The following is a 26,152-nucleotide window of genomic DNA, read 5'->3' as shown; positions in this document are numbered from 1 at the left end:
TTGTTGCATCTTCGCACTCTCAAAGCTGTCTTTCGCATTGCGTTCACTTAAATTCATCAAATGAGTAACCTCCAAACTCTCTCGGTACAGCCTTACCACAACACCTTTCTCCCCAGACAAACTTGTTTTGAGAACCAAGAAGGACTTTTGTCCAAATGTTGTTACTCCTTTTCACATTGGGTAATCCATCACCTCCCACCCCCCAATATTCTTTGTTCTGCCTTACTCTTCGAATGAGGAGTGGTGACTCCATCGTCTGTACACCAAAAAAAGCCATAATCACTTACATCGATCACATCAAATACCATTTGATGGAATATCAGCTTTTTGTGTGGTTCTCTGGGGTAAGGCAATGTAAGGCAGTGCAAAAGATGACTTTTTCAAGTGGATAATACTCGACATTAAGAGCTGGTATGCAGTGGCAAAGAAGCAACCTCTGGAAGGACCGAGTTTGTTCTACCAGGCCCAAGGCTGCTACCACTGTGTTGGTGCACAAGTGCCTGTTCTTGACTTCTGTCATGCTGCAACACGTTTGTCATTACACACGTTCATAAAGCACTACTATTTTGACATCCAGGTGTGACAGGAAGTGTACGTTTCCCGTTCATGTCCTGCAAGACATTTTGGTCTAAGCACCCTTCACAGATGCTTCACCTTGAGAGGTACTGCTTTGGTATCTATTCCAAAGGTGATCATTCTGTAGTTGGAAGTATCCACCAGAGAACAAGTTTGCCCATTTTCGATACCACCTATCATGGTGGGTGCTCTAACTGCAGATTCCTCACATTGCCCCCCTCCCCTCCCATTTACGTAGAATGGTCTCGGTTTACCATCTATAAAGGTTCCAATTTAGAGATCTGCACACTGATACTGGCCGTTGTTTTGTGCTAGTCTTCTGAGGGTGCAGAAAGAGTCAAGCAAGAAACTGTAGTTGGTGGCATTTATTTTGCTGCTCCGCTCCTTTACTTCCAGGGCAGAACAGAGCCATTATTTATTTATAAATAAATGAGTGCATGCCGTTTCTAGCTCTTGCCATTGAGTGCTACTTCTGCCCCTCATTTAATTCTCCCACTGGCACTGTTCCTTCCTACCATCCTAGCTTGTCTGTAAAAGCGCAGCAACATTGATATTTTTGCTGGGGTATGGCTGTCGAGCAGACTTTTAGGACTATTTTTGTTTTATTTCCTGCATTCCGCATATTGCATGAACCAGAACCATTGGCAAACAAAGGCTTTGATGGCAGTGGGAAGTGCTATCTGCTGCATTCACCCAACTGGCATCTGAGGCAGAAGGTATACTTTCAGTGACACTTTTGCTGGAGGCCCATAAATCTGCTTGCTGGGCTGCTGCAGAATATCAAATGCCTGAACCTTGAGAAAAGTAAATTAGGCATTGACAAGCATCTCTTTACAATTTGACACTCCTTATTTTTAAATTCTGTTCAAAGTTTCCTAAGTAAAACGTATTTAAAAACGAAACCAAGCAATGTATAAAAATTGAAAACATTGCATTCACTTTACAGTTATAATATACCAAGGGCTACTGGAATTGTGCAATTCTGCAGCCACTGCGTTTTCCGCATTTCTATGGATTTGCTGTATTTGCCACAGCCATCTGCTGTAAAATCTGCAGATTTTAACAAAATTCTAGCTGAAAAAGGTGAGTTACTAAAATAAAGGTAAAGGTTTGTCATTTTTCAGTAGGTTATTACTGTATTTGGATTTTAAAATCGTACTAATGAAGCGAAAAGTTTTCCCCTTCAGAGTAATGTGAAATGGTGCCAATTATAAAGTAATACTATCACAAAATGTGCCACGTGAGGTCACATAACCAGCTTTTTCTTGCTGTTTAATTTTGCGAACCCTGCTGCATAATTTCGTCCTTTCATGCGGTATAATTTCAGGGGCACTGAATATACCAATATGGGTTTGTTTTTCCTCCAGTATTTTGAAATGGTTTTTAATTTACATTTTTTTAAACAATACCGTTCGAGGCATGTGGGCTGCTGAATTCATATCTGTGCATAGATCGCCGCCTAGTGTTGGGTCCGGGTGATTGCACATTGTTGTCCTGGAAGAGTGTTCGAAGTATCACGAGATAGGTGGCTCCTCCCCTGGACTACAGTGCGCATGGGCATCCTCTCCATCCTTAGATTGTTTTTTTCTGCCATTGGGTTCGGATGTGCTTATCTTAGCTCAAGTTCGGAAACTTTAGTTTAAGGCCAAAAGGCCTTTAGATCTCGTCGGTACTGTTCCCGTTCGGTGTCGACCAGTTTCTTTAGTGTTTTAGCACCTTCTTCACGGTTTTCGGATCCGCTTTGGTCCGAACATCGAACTTCGATCGACGATGGAATCGAGGACTCCCTTCAAGAGATGTCCTTTATGCCACGCGAAATACCCTCACATCGACGTCCATCCGGTATGCAACAAATGTCTCTCACCGGATCACGATGAGTCGAAATGTATGGCCTGTGCCCGGTTCCGCTCGAAGAAAACTCTCCGGAATCGACGGGCAGCGAGATTGGAGGCACAGCAATCAGCGCCTGCCCCGGCCAACAGCTTTAGCACCGAAGACGCCGAGAGCGTAGAAGACGTAGACTCCTGCCACGCTTCCGAACACGACTCCCGATCGGAAGAAGACGATGAGGTGATCTTTGAGGGCGAAGACGTCGTCGAAGAGGTAGGAGACTACAATGAGGCCCTTGGGGCCGAGGAAGATGGCTCCAGCGAAGAGCTAGGCCAACCCGTCGATACGGAGGCCGAGAGACTAAGTCGTCATAAGGCTCAGGTCGAGGGATCGCCTGCGGGCCTTACCCAAGATCAATCACACGGTTCTTCGGCCCCGCCTCAAGGCCCGGCCTCGAACGTTTCACAGGAGCCATTATTATCGAAGACGACTGGATTCCCTTCAGTGAAACCGAAACCGTTCGTCGCACCGGTCCCATCGAAACCGAAAGTGAAACTGGTCGCGATCGGCTCGAAGCCCTCCACTCCTTCGGCGCCGGCAAAGGTCATCGGCACCGACCGCGCCACAAGAGATTTCGGTGCCGAGCTCACCGCAACGGGTCTGGGCATCGAGCCAAAGAAGGCCCTCGGTCCCCACAAGGCGCCTCGGCCTATGGCACCGAAGATTACGGCCCAACCCACCAAGGTCATGGTGGCCGACCGTCTACGTCAAAGACGGCGGCGCCTGCAAAATCATCGACTCCCACGAGTGTCGATACCTCCCTTCGGATCGACGACCCAAGGACTGGAAATAAGTCAGATGCCGCTTCGACGCCTACCTCCAAGGTGCCGATCGGTTCCAAGGCGCCATCTGCGTTCACCGTGCAACAGGTCTCAGCTTCGTTGCAACGCATCAGAGAGCGGGCAACCCTCCACTTCACGTCGGGTCCCGAAACGCACAAGGCCGCGAAATCACACTCGGCGCCGGCGCACATCACATTTGGACTGCCGCCACCCATGGCGCCGAAAATGTTCGAGATCCGGACACGTGTCTGCCAAGCACAGTCCCTCTCCACTGGACAAACCGATATCGAGCCTTCGCAGGCACACTTTATCGACGCCGACACTGGTAGGTTGATGCTCCGCAAGCGGAAAATCACGCCAGAGAAGGGCTTGGACTCCTACAAGATTCCTCTGAAACACAAATTGCCGGCAGGTTCAGAACCAGTGCTTCATGAACACTTTCAACCCTTCCATCAGGATCCGCCCTCCTTTTCTCCTACGCATTCAGAGGCAGACGCAGGAGAGGACTATATAGGGGATGATACCACCTACCCTGGGGATATCGATCCTGATGATCACTTGCAAGACCCAGATCAGGCATGGGATGTTCCCACCAACCAGGGTAACGCACCAGATACTCCTGACACGCAGCTTTACAATATAAAGACATCTCCCACAGAGGACACTGCGGCCTTTAATGCCCTCATAGAACGGGCTGCTGCCAATCATGGAGTGGAACTCCATTCTGACACTGTAGAAGAAGACTTCTTAGTGGATACTTTCGCCTACTCTGAGAAAACCGTCAAAACTCTGCCAATGTTGAATGGAGTTCTAAAACCTGCAAAAGACATTTTTAAAGAAACAACCAGGGCACGGGTGCTAAACCCCAGAATCAAAAAGAAATACAAGCCTGCACCCGGAGACCCTATGTACATTAGGGGTCAGTTACCTTTAGACTCCATGGTTGTTGCTAATGCTCGCAAACGAGCCCATTCACAAACAACGGGTGATGCGCCTCCCCCCGACAAGGAGTCCAAAGTGCTGGAGACATCAGGCAAAAGAATAGCAGCGCAAGCAGCAAACATCTGGCGCATTGCCAACACACAGGCACTCCTGGCACGTTATGATAGGTCCCACTACGACACACTAGAATCACTGCTACAACATTTGCCAGATGAATACAAAGAGGCAGCGGAGCTCCTTATCCGAGAGGGACAACTCCTAACCAATGCGTCCATCAAATGCGCACTGGATGCAGCCGACACTGCGGCAAGGGCGATCAACACGAGCGTCATGTTGAGGAGGCACGCATGGTTGAGAATCTCAGGCTTGAAGCCTGAGATTCAGAACAATATCTTAAATCAACCGGTCAACCCAGACTATTTATTTGGCCCTGAAGTTGACACTACCCTCGAAACAATTAAGAAAGACACTGAAACTGCAAAATCAATGGGGGCTCTGCAGTCGCAGCAGTTTCATAGTGGCTCCTTTCGTCGCCCCAGGAATAGAGGAGCAGCTAGAGGTCAGGGGTCCCAGCAGCAGTACAATAAAGGGGGCACACAAAGTAACTATGATAAAACCACCAGAGGTGGATATCGTGGATCCAGCACCAAAGGCAGAGGACGTGGGTACGGCAACACCAGGTCCTCCTCCAAAAACAAACAGTGACGCCTTCTCCCTGCCCCCCGACCACATAACACCTGTCGGGGGGAGACTCCAGCAGTTCCTGTCAGTCTGGAAAACCATCACCACAGACAGGTGGGTCAGGGACATTATCCAGTACGGTTACTGTTTAGAATTAACGTCCACTCCACCAAACATACCGCCAAAGCACCGTCATATGTCCGTAGAGCACTTGGCATTATTGCAGCAGGAAGTACTAAGTATGCTGCAATAGAGGTCGTGCCCGTCGACCAACAGGGGACAGGGGTGTACTCTCTGTACTTCCTAATCCCAAAAAAGGACGGTTCGCTCAGACCTATACTAGACCTGAGACCCCTCAACCACTACATTCTATCAGAGCATTTCCATATGCTCACCCTACAGCAGGTTCTACCGCTACTCAGTCAGGGAGACTTCCTAGCCACACTGGACTTGAAAGATGCGTATTTCCACATACCCATACACCCATCACACAGAAAATATCTCAGGTTCACTATTCAAGGGCATCACTATCAGTTCAAAGTTCTCCCCTTCGGTGTAACAACGGCACCCAGGGTCTTTACCAAGTGCCTAGCAACAGTGGCTGCACATCTACGAAGACCGCACATTCACGTCTTCCCTTACCTGGACGACTGGCTTGTTCAGGCAAAGTCAGCCCAGCAATGTGCCAGCCACATGTCCCTCACCATTCACCTTCTTCACAGTCTGGGATTCTCACTAAATTACCCAAAATCATATCTTCAACCCGCCCACGTACGACAGTACCTGGGCGCGACCATAAACAATCTGGCAGCCACAGCTCAGCCAAATTTAGTGAGGATCAACAGCATGCAACTGCTGATCACCAAGTTCAAACCTCAACACTCCCTTCCTGCGCGAGTGTTCATGCAGTTGATAGGCATGATGGCCTCCTGCATTTTCATAGTCCCGCACGCGAGACTACATATGCGCCCGCTTCAGGAGTGCTTAGCACGTCAATGGAATCAGGCTCACGGACAATTGAAAGACCTAGTGTTGGTGAGCGGTCGGGCATACAACTCTCTGCATTGGTGGAATCCACAAAACCTTTGCAAGGGCCGACCATTCCAAGAGCCTGTTCCACAAATAATACTGACGTCGGACGCGTCTCTCCAGGGATGGGGAGCTCATGTACTCAATTACACAGTGCAGGGACTATGGACGACACAGCAACAGAAGATGCACATCAACCTTCTGGAACTGATGGCAATCTTCCTGGCGATGAAGGCATTCAAGGTACACTTGTGCAACAAAGTCGTGTTGATCCGGACGGACTACATGACTGCCATGTACTACATACAGAAGCAGGGAGGAACACACTCTCCACAGTTGTCTCATCTGGCTCAGAGCATGTGGAAGTGGGCCATTCAGAGGAACATATTCCTCATGGCGGAACACTTCCCGGGCAAGGACAACCAGATGGCGGATCTGCTCAGCAGACACAGACACCAAATGCACGAGTGGGAGCTACATCCGTCAGTACTCCAACCGTACTTCCAACAGTGGGGTCATCCAGAGATAGACCTATTCGCCACAAACGAAAATGCAAAATGCCAAAGCTTTGCCGCCAGGTTCCCACATCCGCAGTCACAGGGCAATGCGATATGGATGAACTGGTCCGGCAGATTTGCGTACGCTTTTCCCCCAGCGCCATTAATACCGCTAGTGGCACGCAAACTGCGACAGCACTCACTGACACTCATCCTAGTTGCTCCCACATGGGCACGCCAACCATGGTACACCACCTTTCTAGAACTTTCTGTGGTGCCGCATCAAAGGCTGCGGATCAAACCCGCACTTTTAACGCAGAACCATGGCGAAATTCAGCACCCAGATCCGCAACAGCTGAACCTGGCAATCTGGCTCCTGAAGTCTTAGAGTTTGGCTACCTAAACCTGCCACCTGAATGTATGGATATCATCAAGGAGAAGACCCACTACCAGAGCTTGCTATGCAGCTAAATGGAAGAGGTTTGTCATTTACTGCAACAACAATGACATTAACCCGCTGGACGCATCCATTCAAAACATCATCTGTTATCTCTTACACTTATACCGATGCAATCTGGCATACAACTCCATACGTATCCATTTAACCGCGATAGCAGCCTATCTTCAAAACAGGCAGCATCTCTCTTTATTCAGAGTGCCTGCCATCAAAGCGTTCTTAGAGGGACTCAAACGAGTAATTCCCCCAAGGCACCCACCGGCACCAGTGTGGAACCTCAATGTGGTCCTCACCAGATTAATGGGTCCCCCTTTTGAACCTCTCCATTCATGTGAGATTCAATTCCTCACCTGGAAAGTAGCTTTCCTAGTGGCAATCACTTCGTTAAGAAGAGTTAGTGAACTCCAGGCACTAACCATTCAAGAGCCATTCATACAGGTTCACGCAAACAGAGTTGTACTACGTACCAACCCCAAATTCATGCCTAAAGTGATATCGCAGTTCCACATGAATCAGACTATTGAACTGCCTGTTTTCTTTCCAAGTCCACAAAATGTCGCAGAGAGAATGCTCCATACACTAGATGTAAAGAGGGCCCTCGTGTACTATATAGACAGGACAAAGGATTTTAGGAAAACAAAACAGCTTTTCGTTGCCTTTTCTCCACAACACAAGGGCAACGCCATTTCCAAAGCAGGGATAGCCAGATGGATCGTTAAATGTATTCAAATTTGCTATCCAAAGGTTAAACGCACATTAACGATTCCCCCACGAGCCCACTCAACACGAAAGTTAGGGGCATCCATGGCTTTCCTGGGAAACATTCCTTTGCAGGAAATATGTAGAGCAGCCACATGGTCCACTATACATACATTTACCAAACACTACTGTGTAGATGTACACTCAAAACAGCAGGCAGCTGTAGGACAGGCTGTTCTCAAAACTCTTTTTCAGACTGCTGCAGCTGGCACGGGCAGCCGCCGCTAATGGAGGGACTGCTATATAATCTATGCACAGATATGAATTCAGCAGCCCACATGCCTCGAACTGAATATGCTACTTACCAGTATGCATCTGTTCTTGGCATGTAGGGCTGCTGACATTCATATCGCCCACCCTCCTCCCCGGCGCCTGTAGCACTCAGAATTACTGTATAGCATGGTCATCACTTACTGTATCTACTTCATCACTGCCACAATGGCGAAAAACAATCTAAGGATGGAGAGGATGCCCATGCGCACTGTAGTCCAGGGGAGGAGCCACCTATCTCGTGATACTTCAAAGACTCTTCCAGGACAACAATGTGCAATCATCCGGACCCAACACTAGGCGGCGATCTATGCACAGATATGAATGTCAGCAGCCCTACATGCCAAGAACAGATGCATACTGGTAAGTAGCATATTCATTACACACCTTGGTGAACCAAACTCCTTGGTACTTACATTATAAAGGCAAGACCTATTTATGTTGCCATTGTTGTTTGATGATGCTGTGCAGGATTTGCCAAAATAAAAAAGGCACAATGATGTAGCCGCTAGCGGCAGATGCATCATTTTGCTGGCGCTCACATGCGTCACTACGGATGTGGATGCCTAGGAAATGAAGTAAGCACAGTGCCCCAATGTAATTTGCTGCTGAGCTCATAGTCCGGTCCGCAGCAACCACAGCACCGAAACCGCCCTAATCGCCGCCACCGACGACATCAGGGACCTGCTGGACAAAGGCGAAACCGCGGCCCTCATCCTCCTGGACCTATCAGCCGCCTTCGACACTGTCTGCCACCGCACCCTACGCAAACGCCTTCACAACGCAGGGATCCGAGACAAGGCTCTGGAATGGACCACCTCCTTCCTCTCCGGCAGAACCCAGAGGGTCCGCCTCCCCCCTTTCCGGTCCGAGGCCTCCCAAGATCATCTGCGGCGTACCCCAAGGATCATCTCTCAGCCTGACATTGTTCAGCATCTACATGGCCCCGCTCGCCCATGTCGGTAGACTGCACGACCTCAACATCGTCTCCTAAGCTGACGACACACAGCTTATGCCCTCCCTCACCAAGGACCCCGTCACCGCCCAAACCAACCTCCACGAAGGAATGAAAGCCATCGTCGAATGGATGAAGAACAGACGTCTGAAGCTGAACTCGGACAAGACTGAGTTCCTTCTCCTCGGCTCCACCCCTTCAGCCTGGGACGACTCCTTGTGGCCGACCGCCCTGGGAGCAGCACCGACACCCACCAACCATGCACGCAACCTGGGGTTCATCCTCGACTCAACACTTCATGACCAAGCAAGTCAATGCCGTCTCATCCTCCTGCTTCAACACCCTCCGCATCCTCCGGAAAATCTACAGGTGGATCCCAACGGACACAAGAAGGTCACCCAGGCCCTCGTCAGCAGCAGGATTGACTACGGAAACTCACTCTACGCGGGAGCCCCGGCCAAACTGCTGAAACGACTGCAACGCATACAGAACGCCTCTGCCCACCTGATCCTCGACATCCCGCGACACAGCCACATCAACCCCCACCTGAGCGACCTGCACTGGCTGCCCGTCAACAAGAGGATCACCTTCAAACTCCTCACCCATGCACACAAGGCACTCCATGACACCGGACCAGCATACTTCTACAGACGACTCACCTTCTACACCCCGAACTGCCAGCTCCGCCGACCGCTCTCTCGCTACCGTCCCCCGCATCTGAAGAGCGACCACCGGCAGCAGATCGTTCTCCTACCTCGCCGCCAAGACCTGTAACACCCTCCCCATCCTCCTACGGCAGACCCAACACCTACTTACCTTCAAGAGACTACTCTAGACCTGGCTCTTCGAGCAGTAGCCCCCCTCCTCTCCCCACCCCCCCCCCCCCCCCCCCACCCCCCGCGCCTTGAGACGCTAACGGGTAAGTAGTGCGCTTTACAAATTTCATGATTGATTGATAGAAGTACATTTTAAATATTCAGGGTGAGGAAGCAACAGGGAGGCGGTGCGGCCGAAAGGAGCACACATGCACTTGAGGCTAGGCTTGGGGAGGCCCAAAAAATATTACAAAGCAAGGGGATAAGAGAAGAGGGAACACCACATAGCATGGGTGGGGTTTGGTGTGGCAAGCAGCACGTAAGAGAAAGGGGCATAAAACAAGTGTACTCCTGAAGTGCTGAAAGAAAAATAAGAAAGTAGTTCCCTAAATGTGAGCAGCCTTCCAGTGAAAAGGATGGTAAAGAGGTTGTGCTCAAGGGGTGGGTCAACCAAAAGAAGGGGTGGGTCAAACAAAAGAATGGGAAGAACCTACACAGTACGACCAAGGAAAGTTGCCATCATATGGCCTTCATGACTTGTACTTATGTATATCGTATGCCTTTGTTTCTCTCTGGTTTTTATATTTGAAATGCTGCAATATCTAATCTACTGTACCACTTCATATGTTTGTAACCTAATACAAAAAAAAATTACCAAAGAGAGGCATCTGATAAAAAGCAAAGGCAACTACCAGCTAGTGATCGTCTGGTAGGCAAGACCTAAAATGAGTTAATAATAAATGACTTTCTGAGCACAACCACACAATGGCAGAATAATGCACAGGGTGAATCTAGAATAGTTTTAATATGCTAAACCTGTTACCTACATTTTTCCTTTCCTTCTATTGCAAAAGAAACCCCAATCTATGACCAGGAGCATTTTTTAATCTGACATTTAGCTCTGTTTGATGTGCACACTTTTTTTTCAGACTAACCTTGGAACAACTAACTGAAGAATACGTTGATGTTGGAGTTTGATGTAAAGACCGAGTGGCTAGACAAAAGAGCATTTACTGGACTTAAACCATCATATTAAAAACAAATTTTTAGTTCTAGAATAAAATGTTTGCTTTGTGCTACAACAATGTATTACTGATTCCTATTTCCTTATCAGCTAACACATTGTATTGTTTGTTTCCATCGCAGCATGACACCACCTGTTAAAGTGGAAAAGATGCACTTAAATCCAAAGATAGATGGTGCGCAGATAAAACCTGCTGCTGGTCCACCTTGCTCTACTACTGTGAGTTCCTCAAAGACTGGCCTTAATTGTCCATCAATACCAAAGCCACCCTTGCCTTCCCCTGGACACATACCAAATGGAAAAGGTCTTCTTTCGAGTCCTCCATTTATGGAAAAGAAACCAGAAGATAGTACAAATAACAGGAAATCTTTACATAAGAGATTGTCAGGTAAAAACGTGATATGTGTATTGCATCTTTATCAATTGTGAACGTCTGAATGTATGTTGTTCAATAAAATTGATTTATTTTTGACAGAAGGAATAGTTTTAGAAGTCTTAACCCACTCTACAACAATGTATGCTTCAGTCAGTCAGTCATCCGTTCTTGGGTCTTACATAGCACTAAAGACCAATAAAAATTGTAAAGTGCTGGGAAATAATTCCTAATTTAAAACAGTCTTTGGATTCCTAAAATCTGAGTTTGCCACCACTTCCCAAATTCCCTGGAACTGTTTTTCATGTCTCTCATACAATAGCAGAAAAGTCTTTCATCAAGCAATCTCAAGATCATTCCATGGTAATAAGGGGTAAATTGAGGTCCAAAACGTTGTCGAGTATTTCCGTGAAGAGCTCAGTGATATACAAACGAAATACTCGACATCAGTGGCAGACAGTACAGTTTGTCGAGTCTGAGATCTGTGTGCATAACTTTGTAACTGTGGAAAGTATCATTGAGGACGAATCTTGACAGAAGTTACTGAACTCAATGAGGCATTCAGGAATAAGATAACTAGTTGTAACAAATGCATTGTATTCTACTTGTAAATGATTTCCCATCTCTATTATTATTCTCAGCATGACAACTATAACTGTTGTGTAAACTATGTTGTATAAACTATAATGGTTTTATTGGTTACTTTTTTATACTTTCCCTGCAGAGGCTAACCTCTGATTAAAATTAGTTTAGTTAATAGGATATGATTTGCTTCTGACAGACTTCTAACTGCAGATTCCTCACCTACTGCAGATTCCTCACCTTCGAATATTCCCCAGACATCAACTTGGATCCGGAAAATCTTGAGCAGCAATTCTGCATTTTCCCATAGGTGTCTGCTTGGAGTCTTCTGCATTGGAAGTGACGTGTGGTGCCTATGTAGTCAACACCCCGGCTCGCTGACATCTGTTCCTTTCTTTCTGCATGAACAGCGTAGATCGAAGCGCTACCGTCGCAATTTTTTGCCCATCTTTTTTCAGGGACATGCCGACTAACAAACCTACAGGTTTTAAGCCTTGTGGGGAATGTTGCAGACTGATGTCTGTGTCAGATCCCCATATGGTCCATCTAGTGCCTGCGATCAGGCCATGACCCCAAGGCCTGTGCCGACTGCGAGTCCATGTACCCCAAGGCAATCTGCCAGTGAACAATGAAGCTTCTTGTGATGCAGCAGAAGAAAGCTCTGGGTTCCAGCTCCTGAGGAAGACCTTGGGGCCACTCCCAGAGTGTTTCCTACAGACAGATGGTCGTTGTGCCACTCCAAAACATCCTCGTCCGTGTTGGGGAGATTCCATAAAACACCCCAAAAAGTGATCAAAGCATTTTCTGGCTTCTCTTTCAAATTTCATGCTTCGAGGCCACAGTCCCTGTGCTTCCCTGAGTTCCCTGCAGCCTGCATGACCCCTGCTCTCTCAAAAGAATTCTACAACTCCATGCATGCTATCTTTGGGCGTTCGACTCCCTATGGCTGGCCATTGGGTCCTATGGAGTCGAGAGGTGCCCCTGCTGGATTACCACCAGCAGGTTCACCCCTGACGCCAGCTGGACCCTCCTGGTTTTACACTCTGATCCGGTCAGATGCCTCCACCCATTCAGGCCCTGGTCCTTCTGATGCAACCTCAGATGCTGCTGGACCACGAGCGCATTGCAGTTTCTGACTTTGAGACAGCATAAATATCGACTCCCGCACCGTCAAGCCCTTATCTACCTCAGGACTTGCTGCCCTTGGGTACTGAATAATAGGGGGGTGATGAAGATGGATATGAACCCTTTGAGGAGGACCCCAACCAAGCAGACAACTGGTATGAGGAACTGGGGGATGCTGGTGGTCTAGATAACACCCCTGACTCTTGTTTGGGTAGAAAAGCGCATCCTTTGTGATAGTGATGCATAGGGCAGCAGAGATCCTTGACTTGCAATTGCCAGCTGTCGTGGTCAATACCAAAGTCTTGACAGAGGTGCTTCAGCCCGGGGGTGGGCAGTGCTGAGCCATTGCTCTGCTTAAATGAGGCCCTCATAGACGTTCTTCTGGGAGCCTGAGTTAACACCTTGCATAGTCATCACACCCCAGGAGACCCAGTCTTCCTCTACCATCATCACTCCCCCGAGAAACCAGTTGTGCAGCCCAGCACATCCAGGGTCAACCCAAATGTATTCTCTTTCATCCCACTGGATAGGGAATCAAAGAGGCTGGACACCTTTGGGAAGAGAATCTTCTTTAACACTAGCTTGTCTTTGCAGTGAGTGAGCATGAATGCATCTTAGGTCGATAGTCTCATGCTATATGGGACTCATTGCGCATCTGCTTCTCATGTACCCTAAAGAGGGCCGAGCCATCCTGAACCAAGCACTAGTGGGTGGTTGGGAAGCAGTGAAGTTTGCCATCAGGTGTGGACTGGACGTGGAGACTCTAGGCATGGCCTAACCTCTACAGAGGAGCCTTGCCGCCACGCCTGGTTGCAGTCCTTTGGCTTGTTTGGGCGATGTCTGAGCATCCTTTATCTACATGCCCTTCAATGGGTCTCACTTATGTGGTGACATAGTTGACACAGCACTCGAGCGGTTTCGTGAAAGCCGGTTTCCTGCCAGATCCTCTGGCCTTCCTCTGGCTTCTCAACCACAGCAACAGTCCTTTTGACTCTTCCATGACCGCGGTCGGGGCTCGTAAGGACATACGCAATACCTGCCAGAGCCTCCCACCCAGCCTGCTTCTCATCGCTTTTGTGGCCAGGGTCGCAGATCCAACTGAGGGTGCCGGAGTCAGACCCAGCAAACTGTCCAGTCTCCTAACTCTCCGGCTGCTGCAGCTTCAATCCGCTTTAGTGAGTCCTCCATCCAGTACAACCATCCTATAGGCGAAGGTACCACCTGCCCTGTGGACAGTGGGTACTACAAATTGTGCAGAGGGATTATGCGCTTCTGTTTGTGGAAACCCAATGGCCTTTCCCACCATCCCCATAATGGCTGACGCAGGACCCTCACTTCTTGTTCCCTCAGGAAGTGCAGCCTCTATTGGCCAAAGGAGCCATTGAGAGGGTGCCAGTAGAATGCAATTGCTATTCCCGCTACTTTCTGGTGCTGTAAAAGGACAAGGCCCATGCTGACTCTAGAGCTGCACCGCCTCAACACCTGCACCGCCTCAACACCTTTCTGAAGAAAAAGAAATTCAAGATGCTTGGGTCTCGTCTGTCTTGGAACCTGGAAACTGGATGGTGGGATTGGACTTGCAGGACGATTTACACATCCCCATCGTACAAGTCCACTGGTGTTACCTGTGGTTGGTGGTAGACCATGAGCATTTCCAGTTCATTGGTCTACCGTTCGACCTTAACTTTGCCTCCCCGGGTGTACGTGAAAGTGATGGCAGTGGTTGCAGCTCACCTACGGAGGTCAGGGGTCACAGTCTTTCCCCTAACTCAGCGACTGCCTGCTGAAGGTAGGTATGCTCTAGGTAGAAGTCACACATCTCCAGACAGTAGACTTCCTGCATTCTCTGGGGTTCACTATCAACATGATGACGTCGCTCCTGACTCATTCTCAGACCCTTACTTTCATCTGAGCTGTTCTGGACACAGTGAAGTCCCGCTCCGATCCGCTGGAGCCGAGTCCAAGACATTTCAATCTCTGTCCTGGATTTCGTTGAGACTGATCCTGATTGAGGCTGCTGGGTCGTATGGCCTCCCGCATCACAATGGTAGAGTACACTCGAAGGCACATGCTGCTGAAGTCCCACTTTGCGCAGCATCAGGTGAATGTCTCCGATCTGGTCCAGATTTTAAAGAAGGCTACAAACAATCTATAGTGGTTGCCAATGAACCTCGATTGGACCAGGGACAGACCCCTCTTCCTTCCGCACCCTGAGCTGGCCTTGGTGACCAATGCATCTCTTTAGCTTGGGTCAGTCACCTGGGAGAGATGGAGATCAGAGGACTCTGATGTGGAGCTGAGAATCCGCCAAAGACCAATATTCTGAAGCTGTGAACGATTTGCTTGGCAAGGCAAGGCTGGTTTTGTTGTTCACAACATCACTTCGCTCATGTGGTATTGCAGCAAACATGGCTGAAGAGGGGAGTGAACTCTGTGCCAAGAGGCCTTGCGCCCCGAACCTGGTTGGAGCGACAGGACGTTCCTGGTTGTACAGCACCGTGTGGGGTTATTGAATGCCAGGGTAGACAAAATCAGCTACCAGTGTCTTAAGATCATGAATGGCGTGTAAACCTGGAGGTAGCGCAAGGTCTCTTCTGAGATTGGGGGAGAACCTTGGCACAATCTGTTTGCTACCACTGAGAAAACGTAATGTCTGCACCTCTGCATGTTGGAGTTTCCAAAGTGGATCTCTTGAAATGCTTTCTGCTTAGAATGGAACCAGGGACTCATGTAAATCTTACCACCTATACCACTCCTACCCTGAGTTCTCATGAATATCTGGACCAACCAGACCAAAGTGACCCCGGACTGGGCAAGAAGAGTCTGGTATCCCGAACTCCTGAGTATAAGCACCTGCGTCTTCTGGAGGGTCTTCCATAGCAGAACCTACACACACACACACTCCTTCATGTGTGGAAATTGAGCGGCACAGTTGAATGCCTAGGATCTGCCTCCTGATATCTGTGATGTCAATTAGGTAGGGATTGCTGATTGACACACTGACACACTGACACACACACACACTGACACACACACACACTGACACACTGACACACACACTGACACACACACACACACTGACACACACACTGACACACACACTGACACACACACACACTGACACACACACTGACACACACACACTGACACACACACACACACACACACACACACACACACCTTGCTTTTTGTGTGGGAACCCGGATAAGTTTGGGTCCACCATTAAAGAAGATGGGGCTTTTCCTATGTTAAGAGGACTTAATGTGTAAGCAACATACAGTGGTTCACTGCCCACATCATCTGTTCTCATATTGCCTTGTGTGCAGACTCACTCTAGCTAAAGGAACGCTCAGGTAGCTTTTGACCACAAGCCGATTGGCATGGATGCTGCAGCTATGATGCTGAAATGAGCAAAGGCTGCCACTTTACTCTTTTTGATACAGTAAAACATTGCATCAGGTAGGTGTTTCAATTAAACGACCATTTATTACACCTTTTTTCAAAGTATTATGTTTAGGTGTGATTCTACTGTTTCTATCCTTCTATGCATGGTAAGCGTTTTTTTAACTATCTACATTGTGCAGAGGCATGTGGCAGCACTGAATTTTTTTGTTGGTGGGTAACTTGTAGGCAGAAATATGGAGAATAAATGCATACATTAATGTTTACATAAGCAGTTGGCATCCCATGACATGATGGCTGGAGCATCATCAGTGTAAGCCCTCAGTGACAAGGGCTTGTGGGACATTGGTAATTCAGGCAGAGAATTTCACCATACGGGCAGGTGAGGCATGGGGAAGCACGTGGAGGGTTTGGAGAGTCTGTTCAGTCTCTTGCATTATCTGTGGGGTTTCACAGGTTTTGGACTATCCACTTAGAAATGGTGATGATGCATGGTTGGTACGAAATGAAATAAACACCGTATTAAAGGTATTGATATATTGAATACCTTACACATCGATGCCTGGGATACTATACATGTTCACGGTTGTCCAGATGCACTGTTTGGCCACTGCCTTCAGAGATTATTAGATGGACACCATCGTTTTCAAGTCCGATGCTTTTAAAACGGAGTATCCAGTTTTAATATCTCTGAAACCATCGTCCTTGAAAGCGACTTCAGAACTGCCCCTCAAATACGCATCTGGATAGTGCGATCCCCCTGCTCCACGACCTTTCAGACTGCTCACTGGCCCCCTCAAGGACATCTTAGACACTCCAGCATGCTTCATTGGGCTTGAATAAGTGTACCCCCATCACCCCATCTGTGATGGAATTCTAGTATCTCACCTTGCCAGCACACATCTTCCATCTACAAAACTGACACAACAAGCTGCCCTGCCAATCTGTCTGATAAACTCACCACCTCTGGTAGTTTTCAAGACACTGACAGCTAAGGCACCATCAGACTGAGAATTGCACACAAATAAACAAGCATTGGTAAAGCCATTTGGGTCCTTCCTTTTGAAAGGCACTAGCAAAGCCTTGCCTTGGGCAAAGCTTGTTGCTGATACTGGTAAAATGAGCATGATAAAAAGAATAAGGTTGCGTGCAATGCTAAACATCTTCATCAAAATTGCCCTGCCCCAGCATGACCATGTATAAATGTGCATGTCACTAGGCATGTGCAAATTTGCGTCGTAATTCTCTGGTTGTTACTATTTGTACTGTTGACTGTGATATAATTTTTTTTATTTTCCGCTCCAAGATGGAGCTTGCCTGTCAAGAGTGGTAAATTTAGGAACAAAAATTGCATTATCAAGAAATGAGCAGGCAGCCTTGTAGCAAATCGCAGCTGCCAGGTCTATTCCATTTTTCTCCCCCCGAAAAGGAACGAAAACAGGACAGAGGAACGGGATGGGGGAAAAAACTGAATATTGCTCAGCTGAGTGAAGGACAGGGAAAAGGTGGGAAAGCAGTGGACATTCACCACCTTTCCAACCCCTACTCCGCGAATGTACTGCTCTGGAAAAGGTTCATTGACGATATCCTTATCCTTTGGAAAGGAGATTACACCAAATGCATAGAATTTTGCACCTGGATGAATACATTGAACCCTTACTTGAGATTCTCACACACCATTTCTGACTCAGAAGTTCCCTTCTTGGACCTCTGTATCCGCCTCGGTGACAACAAGATCACCACGAGTCTATACCGCAAACCCACTGACAGGAATAGCCTGCTCCTCTTTAGCAGTTTTCATCCGAAGGCATTGAGGGAAAATCTGCCGTTTGGGCAATTCTTGCGCATCAGGAGAAATTGCAGTTCTGTGACAGATTACCAGAAAGAATCAGGCACGCTCATGGATGATCTGCTCAAACGAGACTATCCTCGTCATGTGGTAGCGAAGGCTCGTAAACGAGCCAGGAACAACAACAGGGAGAGCTTGTTGGACATTAACATTAAGGTACCTGATAAATCCATCACATGTGTCACTACCTTCACTCCGGATTCCAACAGGATAAAATCCATCATAAAAAAACACTGGGGCATTCTTAACACTGGTCATTTGGAGTTACAGGCCCCCAGATTTGCATTCAAGCGCACAAGTAACCTTAAGGATCTACTGATCCATACCAGACCAAAGAAACCTACCAACAGTTCACAAAGAATGCTATGGGATCTTCCTCCAGTCAAAGGGCACTATCCCTGTGGATCATGCTCCATGTGTCCCCAGACTCTTACCAGCAAAGAAGTGACATTCCCTAACGGTTTAATATGGAACATTTCCAAACACACAAACTGTAACTCTTCAAATTGCGTCTATATGATGAGATGTCCCTGTGGTCTTCCCTATATAGGCATGACGACCCGCCCAGTTAAGACACGCATGTTAGAACACAAGAGTAGCTTTCGATGCGCTAAAACCAATACCAAAATGACTACTCACTATCAACTTGAACACCACGCCCCTAACTCATTTCAATGGATTGTCCTTGAAGCACATCCTCAAATGTCAAAAAGAAGCCTCTTTAGACTCGAACAGCGGTGGGTCCTAAGATTGGCTGCCGACACCACGGGCCTTAATGAGGAAATTCCTTGGAGTATGCTGACTTGAATTCATCATAACTGCTATTTACACACCTTTTACACTCCTCTAGTTGCTGCACCCACTGAGTGTAACTCCTAAAAAATATTTTCATACCTGCTATTAACTATGAGTGTCATCTGTGGTTTACTTCTATCATGAACTCCCTAGTTTCATCGTGACATTGCAGCCTCTTGATTTCCACCTCGACCCCGATGGAGTCGATTTCGAACCCCGAGTGCCCCCTGAACATCGCCAATTTGTTGTGATCTGGCGCGCGTTTTATATTACTGAATTTGGTTTGCCTTCGCGTTTCTTTTACTACCATGACAACGAGCATGACGCGCTGCTCCTGACGTTCGGACTGTTAGCGCTCTAGCATTTTCGACGTCAGCACTCTCACTTCCGGCTTCACCCGCCTCTCGCGTGAGCACGCCGGTGGGTGGCGTTATACAGGATTGGCTCGTACACACTCACACCAGTCTACAGCGGCTGGCGAGTTACTAGGTGGACGGCGTCTCCGTAGTCACGGAACCGTGAGTACAGGAACACGATACTGGTAGCGTTTTCACTGCCGTTAACGCTTTTTATATTCACGCAGTGTCTTTAATTATTGCACCGCGCTGGTCCCACTATGCGTTCGTTGACCGCGCGGTCTGCAACGGCTGTACTACCTTTCCCTTGTCCTTCCCCCCAGCGCTTGGGAGGGTGACCTTGTAGCTCCCGTACTGGTGGCGACATTCATATTTGGTCATTTCTCATCGCTTGCCTCATGCTTATTTGGAGCCACATTACCATAGTCATGCCTTCATTGTGTCGTGGCGGTCGACACAGAGTTATTTACCGCTCGTCCTGCGAGAAGTTATACAGTAGAGGCGCTTTCAAATCCGCTCTCTGGACTGCATTCAACCATGATGGATGCATTTGTTTAACAATTTGTAATTGTTCGGTATCCTCTTTGTTTCCCTCATCACAGGACACTAAATTTAGTGTTTACTCCCCCCGGCCCTGTATGCAGCACAGCCCAGGAGGGTGAGTTTGTTGGATGCCTTATCTCTTGTAATCCGATGGGTTCTGGTATCATTTACTGGATATTATGCCTCCTCTCGGCATTTGCTTTTAGTTCTTTACAAGTCCTCCATACATTGCTCAATAGCTTTGCATGCCACGGTTGTCTTGACACCACCAATTGTCCTGAATTAACTGTTGTTGCAATGCAATTGTTGTTTTACATGTTTTTTACTTGTTGTTATTTTCCTTCTCTGCAGGTGTGCTTTTTAGCTACGGTACCACACTTTTTTAGGGTGCTGTATGCGTGCCCACCACTTAATCTCTTATAGACGTTGGGCACCACCAAAGAGGTGTAGGTAGCCGCAATAATTCCCCGGTCCTGATGAATTGCTATTTATTATATGCAAAGGCAAGAAACATGTTGACCTATTGATCACGTTAGCACATACACTCACATAACTACTGGTGTTATATGTGCGGATTATACATTTTTTAACCAGGATGGTGACCACACTGTATTAAAATTATTTAGTGGATCACCTACCCCTGTTTTAATCTCTTCACTTTAACCTCATATGCACCTACACTCACTTATGTCTTAAAATTGTTTCCCCCCCACACACACATCACTCACCGGCGTTGGAATAAAAGATCTCCGCTAGGAAGGCCCTATTAGGTGCCTGATCGGGCATTGCACCCGCCGGCCCGATAAGGAGCAAAGACCCGGTGATGAAGCAAGACACCCGCTTGTTGGGTGTGTGAGGGTCTTCTTTTCCAATAAGGAGTTACTTTCACTCCTGCTTTTCACTTCAGTTCCCTGTTACCACCTTGGTACCCCTTAGTTATTCTGTCACACCTTGCATTCACGTCAGGAACTGCATACCTTCTGTTTTCACTTATTCATGGGCATGTATGCTGGACCTTGATAACAATCAAATTCATTGTTATTACTTTAAGCCCTCTCTTCCCTCCATCTGTTTGATAAAGCAGTGGAGTAGCAGAGCCTGGTTGTGGAGGGGATGGTTAGTGAAAAATAGGGGGAAAAAATGACGAGAGGTCTCGGGAAGCAAGTAAAGAGCCGGGGCAAAACAATGAGCATGTGGGAGCAGGGATAGGAAGGAGGAAGCGGCAAACATGCGAAAGAGCAAATATACACCTGCACTTCCATGGGGTACTGAAAGGAAAAGAAAATAGTAGTTCTCTGAATAAAAGTCATAAAAGGGTCCAATTCATTCAGTCAAAAGTATGGGAAAGAAACTATGTGGGGGGTGCGTATGTAGGAATAGAAGGAAAGCCATTAAGTAAGAAGCAAGCAAATGAGTGACCGAGTCAACCAATGACGAGCCGCGCGCCTACCCAGAACCTTCTGTAAGTGCAGGCTTTATCCCAAGAAGGTCTTTCGACAAGAGCCAGCTAAGGTTGAGAGACGTAAAAACAAGGCAACCGGCCATCTTCATTTGTGTACCTAAGATCTAGAGCAACATTCCCATCGGGACCACCCTAGCCATGCTTCAATTAAGGAAAGCTCTTCAAAGTCACTGTCCCCACAAAGCAACCCTCTGCTTCCATGCTCAGAATCCACCTTTCCTTCCTTTCACTCATTGCCTGCATCTTTGCATTTGATCCTGTACAGTGCCCCAGTGACTTTTCTCTTGGTTCGCTGTATACAATACCACATACGTTCTTGTGCAAGAAAAAACTCTTTACTTGACTCCTGTTTCTCCCCTTTCACCTTCTTCCTCTTTGCTTGTTCAGACCTTGGGTTGATTATGAAACTTGCTTTTTGCCAGCACCCCTTGGACCAACAGCAGTTGTCCTTCCTTTAATTTTGAACCTCTTTAGTGGGCTTGTATCTTTAGTTTCCTCTTTGGAAAACACTTGTGTATGTTGCCTTAACCAGACTTGACTACTACAGTACGGCCATCTAGTTTAGTTCCTGAGAGTCTACCTATACTTCAAGCTTGGAGGAGCTGTTTCTTAAAATGGCTTGTATGATGCACCTTGCCGTCTTCTACAAGTCTTCATAATTATTACATTCCAGCGCCCAGTTCTTTACATGCATCGCCGCTTTTCTAGTTAATACCCTCTTTGCTTTGTTTTTGATCTTATGCAGTCATTTGTGGGCAGAAGTTTTGGCAGGTTTGTATAGCATAGCTTTTCATTTCATGTTCAACGTTGTAGCCATGAGGTGGTTGTTAAAGCAAAGTGTTTTATACATTGATTTGTGACCATATGCCACCAGCAGGCAGGTTTGGTATCACCAAACAGAGGCAGAAATTTGAGGTGGCTGGATAAACTGGCTCACACCCACAAATTCCCTTTCAAGAGTAAATAAAGATCACATATCTGCTGTTAAGAAGGGAGGAATGGCCACCAACAACCCTCAAAAAACCAATTCCGAATTGGAGATGAAGCCTTCGAGCACTCAATTAGCAAAACGATTCATGCTACACTGTGAGTCCAGATATTAGTCCTTTCGAGATTTTATTCTCTTCAGTAAATCTGCATTGGTCCTCTAGCTAACACGTGCTTCGCCATTAATATTTTCCTTTGACATGTAAAAATGACAAATTTCGGTCTTTTCGACGCCCCATTATCTTTGATTTTTTTTCTGGTGGATTTAGTTGCCCACTAATGTTGAAACCATTTTTGCGATATACAGATTTTCCTACTTATCTGAAACTGTATGAATTTTACAGTTGGATTTTCACAGTTTTTCTGACCACAGTGATCACTGGCTCTGCTGTTTGCTAGTTGTAACTGACCTAACTCACCAATAGTTTTACTGCTATCTGTTTCCTGTACAAATTGGTACCACAGTTAAATGTTTAGATGAGCCCTGTGTAATACATGCTCAGATTTGATGCTTAAATGAGGACTTGTTCATTCTTGAAGTAAATTTCCTGCTACCTACGCATACATGAATTTCCACTATTTGTGTTTTAGTAAGAAAAGTGACTGCAATTTTATAACAGGCCATCTAGCCATCATGCAGACACTCTACTTGGGAGTTGGCGAAGTTGTATAGTTTTTCACCTCTCAAAGCACATGTAATGCTTGCAAAAATGCTGATTTTTCCAATACCATGCGAGTATGGCCATCTGCGCAAAAAATATGGGCTCTAGTGGTTCTGATCGGGATGATCCTCAATTGTGCACTATGTTTGCAAACATAAATTATCTTGTGTAACTTTCCGTCACAATTGTACATTGCCACAAGACATCTCTGCTAGAACCACATCTCCTGGCTGCAAATATTGTTGCCATGAATTGCTGCATGCTCACCTCACCATTTTGATTTACACTATACTGTCTGCTTCACTCACTTCTCATCCGTTTACCACACTCCCCTTACAAGCACATTTTTGCCCTGTTCTTAACCATTTCAGAGTTATGATCTCTTCCTCTAGATAAATGTTTGCCATGTTTGTGAAATATTTATATTCTATACTTGCCTTGTTTTCAATTGAAACTCCCATCTTGTGGATGATGCTGAGAAGACTATCTCACCAACTCTGAATACAATTTTTCCCTAACATAAATTTTGTTTTAGATTTTATTTTTGATACAGTAGTATGCTGTCTTTTGGACTGTCAAACAATTTCATTGGGTTGATAAAATATGGCTACCATTTGTTTTATAGTACCTATTTATCCAGTGTTGCAGTTGGGCCCAGTTCTTTAAATCGGGCTTTCTGTGCTCTTGTGAATTTCAAGTTCCATGTATTGTAGAGATTAGCAGAGGTACTGAGAAGACATTGACTACCCCGCCAGATGACTTTCCTACCTGTGGCTACCCCTCGAGTAGAACACATGCAAAGCGTGTTTACTGCCAGGGGGCTTGAGTTAAGAGATGGCTGGCACAAAAGTAGAAGACAATCTTCAAAAGCTTCATGATGGTAAATGCAAGTTTGTTTTGTGTTACAAGCCTCTCTGTCCCAAACAACATGGCACAGAGTGATTTTACTTTTGGTCAGTCCTACATGACCAGCCAACCTGATGCTAATGACTAGTGTCCCCACTCACATCCTACTACATAGAGCATCCTGTTATGCCTACGGGACCCCATTTGGATCTGTGTTCTGGTCATCTGTGACCTCAAGCACAGTAGACTCATGGCAAAAGTTCCAACTTCAAAAATCCCCCTAAGGATCTCTCCACCAGGCTCCGATCCCTGTGTAAAGAAGGTTGGCGGCTTTCTCCTTCAAGGATGGCTTGCTACGCAAATGTGCTCCAGTACTATTTGGAGCCCTGTTGCTGTTATGGTTTTATCAGCATGCTGGCAGTATTTTCTTAGTCACTGGCAGCCAAATTGAAATATAGGGTGAAGGCTAGCCCTGTTGCTGTGAATCTGTAGGGAAATGGACCAGTCTTATTTAGTCCTTCTGAACTTCAGCTTACTTTATACTGTCATTGACACATGGAATAATTAGTGTAGGAAAGTGCTCCTTTTTGACATGGTCACCCCCGATTTTTGCCTGGGATCTGATGCAATTTTGACAGTAGTGCACTGGGTTCCTGCTATCCATGTCCCCTGTGCCAGAGCTCTTATCCTAAAACTGTAAAATGTTTCCCCCAATCGGCAATACATTTAACACACCCTGTAAGTCCCTATTAAATTTTACCTCTGGTACCTAGGACAGGGAGGTTAAAGAGGGTCTTCAAGGGCTGCAGCATGTATTGCGCCACGCTAAGAGACCCCTCAACAGTCTCAAGCAAACTGCCGTTGTAAGCTGCATGCCTTGTTTAAGACACAACATGGCACACCCCCTTTGTGCCATGCCTACAAACACTGCATGCAGTATAGGTAAACTGCACCTACAGCAGCCTTTACACCCCTAAGACAGGGCGCACCATACAACATGTGTGGACATATCTGCATGTAACAATGGTGTGGATTGTGCACTCAAGGACTTCAGATGTTTGTATTTGTGTGTGCGTTTACTCCGATCAGTGTGCTATGTTATTATTATGCCTGCCCATCATATAACTTAACAAATATAAAGTGGCTAAGTCCCCTAGGCAATCTGGACATAACATGCACAACTCTGTATGATATACAAAATATTAAACAAAATATTCAAGCTTGTAGCGTTCTTTCAACGGAATTTACTTCCATTATTCACTATGTATATTCTCTGCTTATTTTACATGATTTGCAGAAGTACAGTTTGTATACAAGAATAAAAATTTTTCTCAAAACATACATTAAACAAACTACAATGCCCAATGCATTTCGAGACTCGGTGGTCTCTTCGTCAGGGGAAAACCTGTAGAAAAGAAGGGAAAATCAATCAATGAATGTGCAAATGGCACAGATATGTAATGCTTGTGTCTGTAACTAGTGAGTCTAATTGCAAATGTGTGACCAACATAACCAAGGTGCAACCCATTTGTGGCATGCTATACTATCATACTTGCATCAAATGCGTTGATCAGAATGGATCAACCGCGTTCCTAATAAAAACAAAAGTAACAGACTGTGTGCTGTATTATGTGGTAGGTGAATCAGTGCGTCCATAACTACAAACTGAAAGCCAGCCAAATACCTGCTTTATGTTGTGTTAGAAAACTAACAGACTGTCCACATGCCGATTTGACGTTGGAAAACACCTCTACAGTGCTAAAAATAAATCGAGAAACAACTTGGGATCAACTCTGTGTTGTTAATGCGGATGAGCACACGCACTCGAACTCATAGTAATAAATGTATAATACCTTAAAGACTAGTCTCACTGAGCAGTAGTCCAATATTATTTGCCAGACCTGAATAATCTGAAAGCTGGAATGACGCATGTAAATATGTTCCGTTATGCTAAGAATACCGGCACAAGTCACAAACAAGTGAGCAGACACTCCGGATATTGAAGAGGCTTACCTTAATGCAAAAACTGTAAAGTTGTAGCCAGATGGCTACCATTCTATAGTCCAGGGACACTCCACTGCCTGTAACAGTGAGTAAATGGGCGTTACTCGAGAGAAAAGCTGATAAGATATGCGCTCAGAAACAATTGGACCTAAACCAAGTGAGACGCTCTGCCTACCTCCTAGTCAACCCGATGACATCTCTCGTGGAAACACCAGAGTCTGAAAGGTATACTTCCCAGTCGCCTTAAAACATGAAAACTGCGCGGGAGTCTAAACCCGGATGTGAGCATCTGGAAACGTGAAATACTGGACCAACGCATGTCACAAACGGTTCCATTCAAAGAATAGTGTACTGAATCACGAGACCGAACGCCATCTTTAACTGATGTTTACTAGAAACTTCCAGCTCAATACTGACAATAGGTGGAGAACAAGAGACAACTTAATAACTGTACAATAGTTGTACCAAACCTTAATGTCAATCAATCGC

The 26,152-nt window shown here is 46.5% G+C and overlaps 1 protein-coding gene across 1 annotated transcript in view; it reads left to right on the top strand.

Annotated features, from left to right (window-relative positions):
- ATXN7 (ataxin 7) overlaps nucleotides 1–26,152 on the top strand; it is a 312,870-nt gene that overhangs the window by 180,961 nt on the left and 105,757 nt on the right. Inside the window, exon 5 of the mRNA XM_085624702.1 lies at nucleotides 10,800–11,065. Coding sequence (XP_085480828.1) covers nucleotides 10,800–11,065 — 266 coding nt within the window. The remainder of the gene's footprint in view (nucleotides 1–10,799; nucleotides 11,066–26,152) is intronic.

Source organism: Triturus cristatus, chromosome 9 (genome assembly GCF_964204655.1).
Source record: "Triturus cristatus chromosome 9, aTriCri1.1, whole genome shotgun sequence".
NCBI lineage: Eukaryota > Metazoa > Chordata > Amphibia > Caudata > Salamandridae > Triturus > Triturus cristatus.
This window is presented reverse-complemented; position numbering and strand designations above follow the sequence as displayed.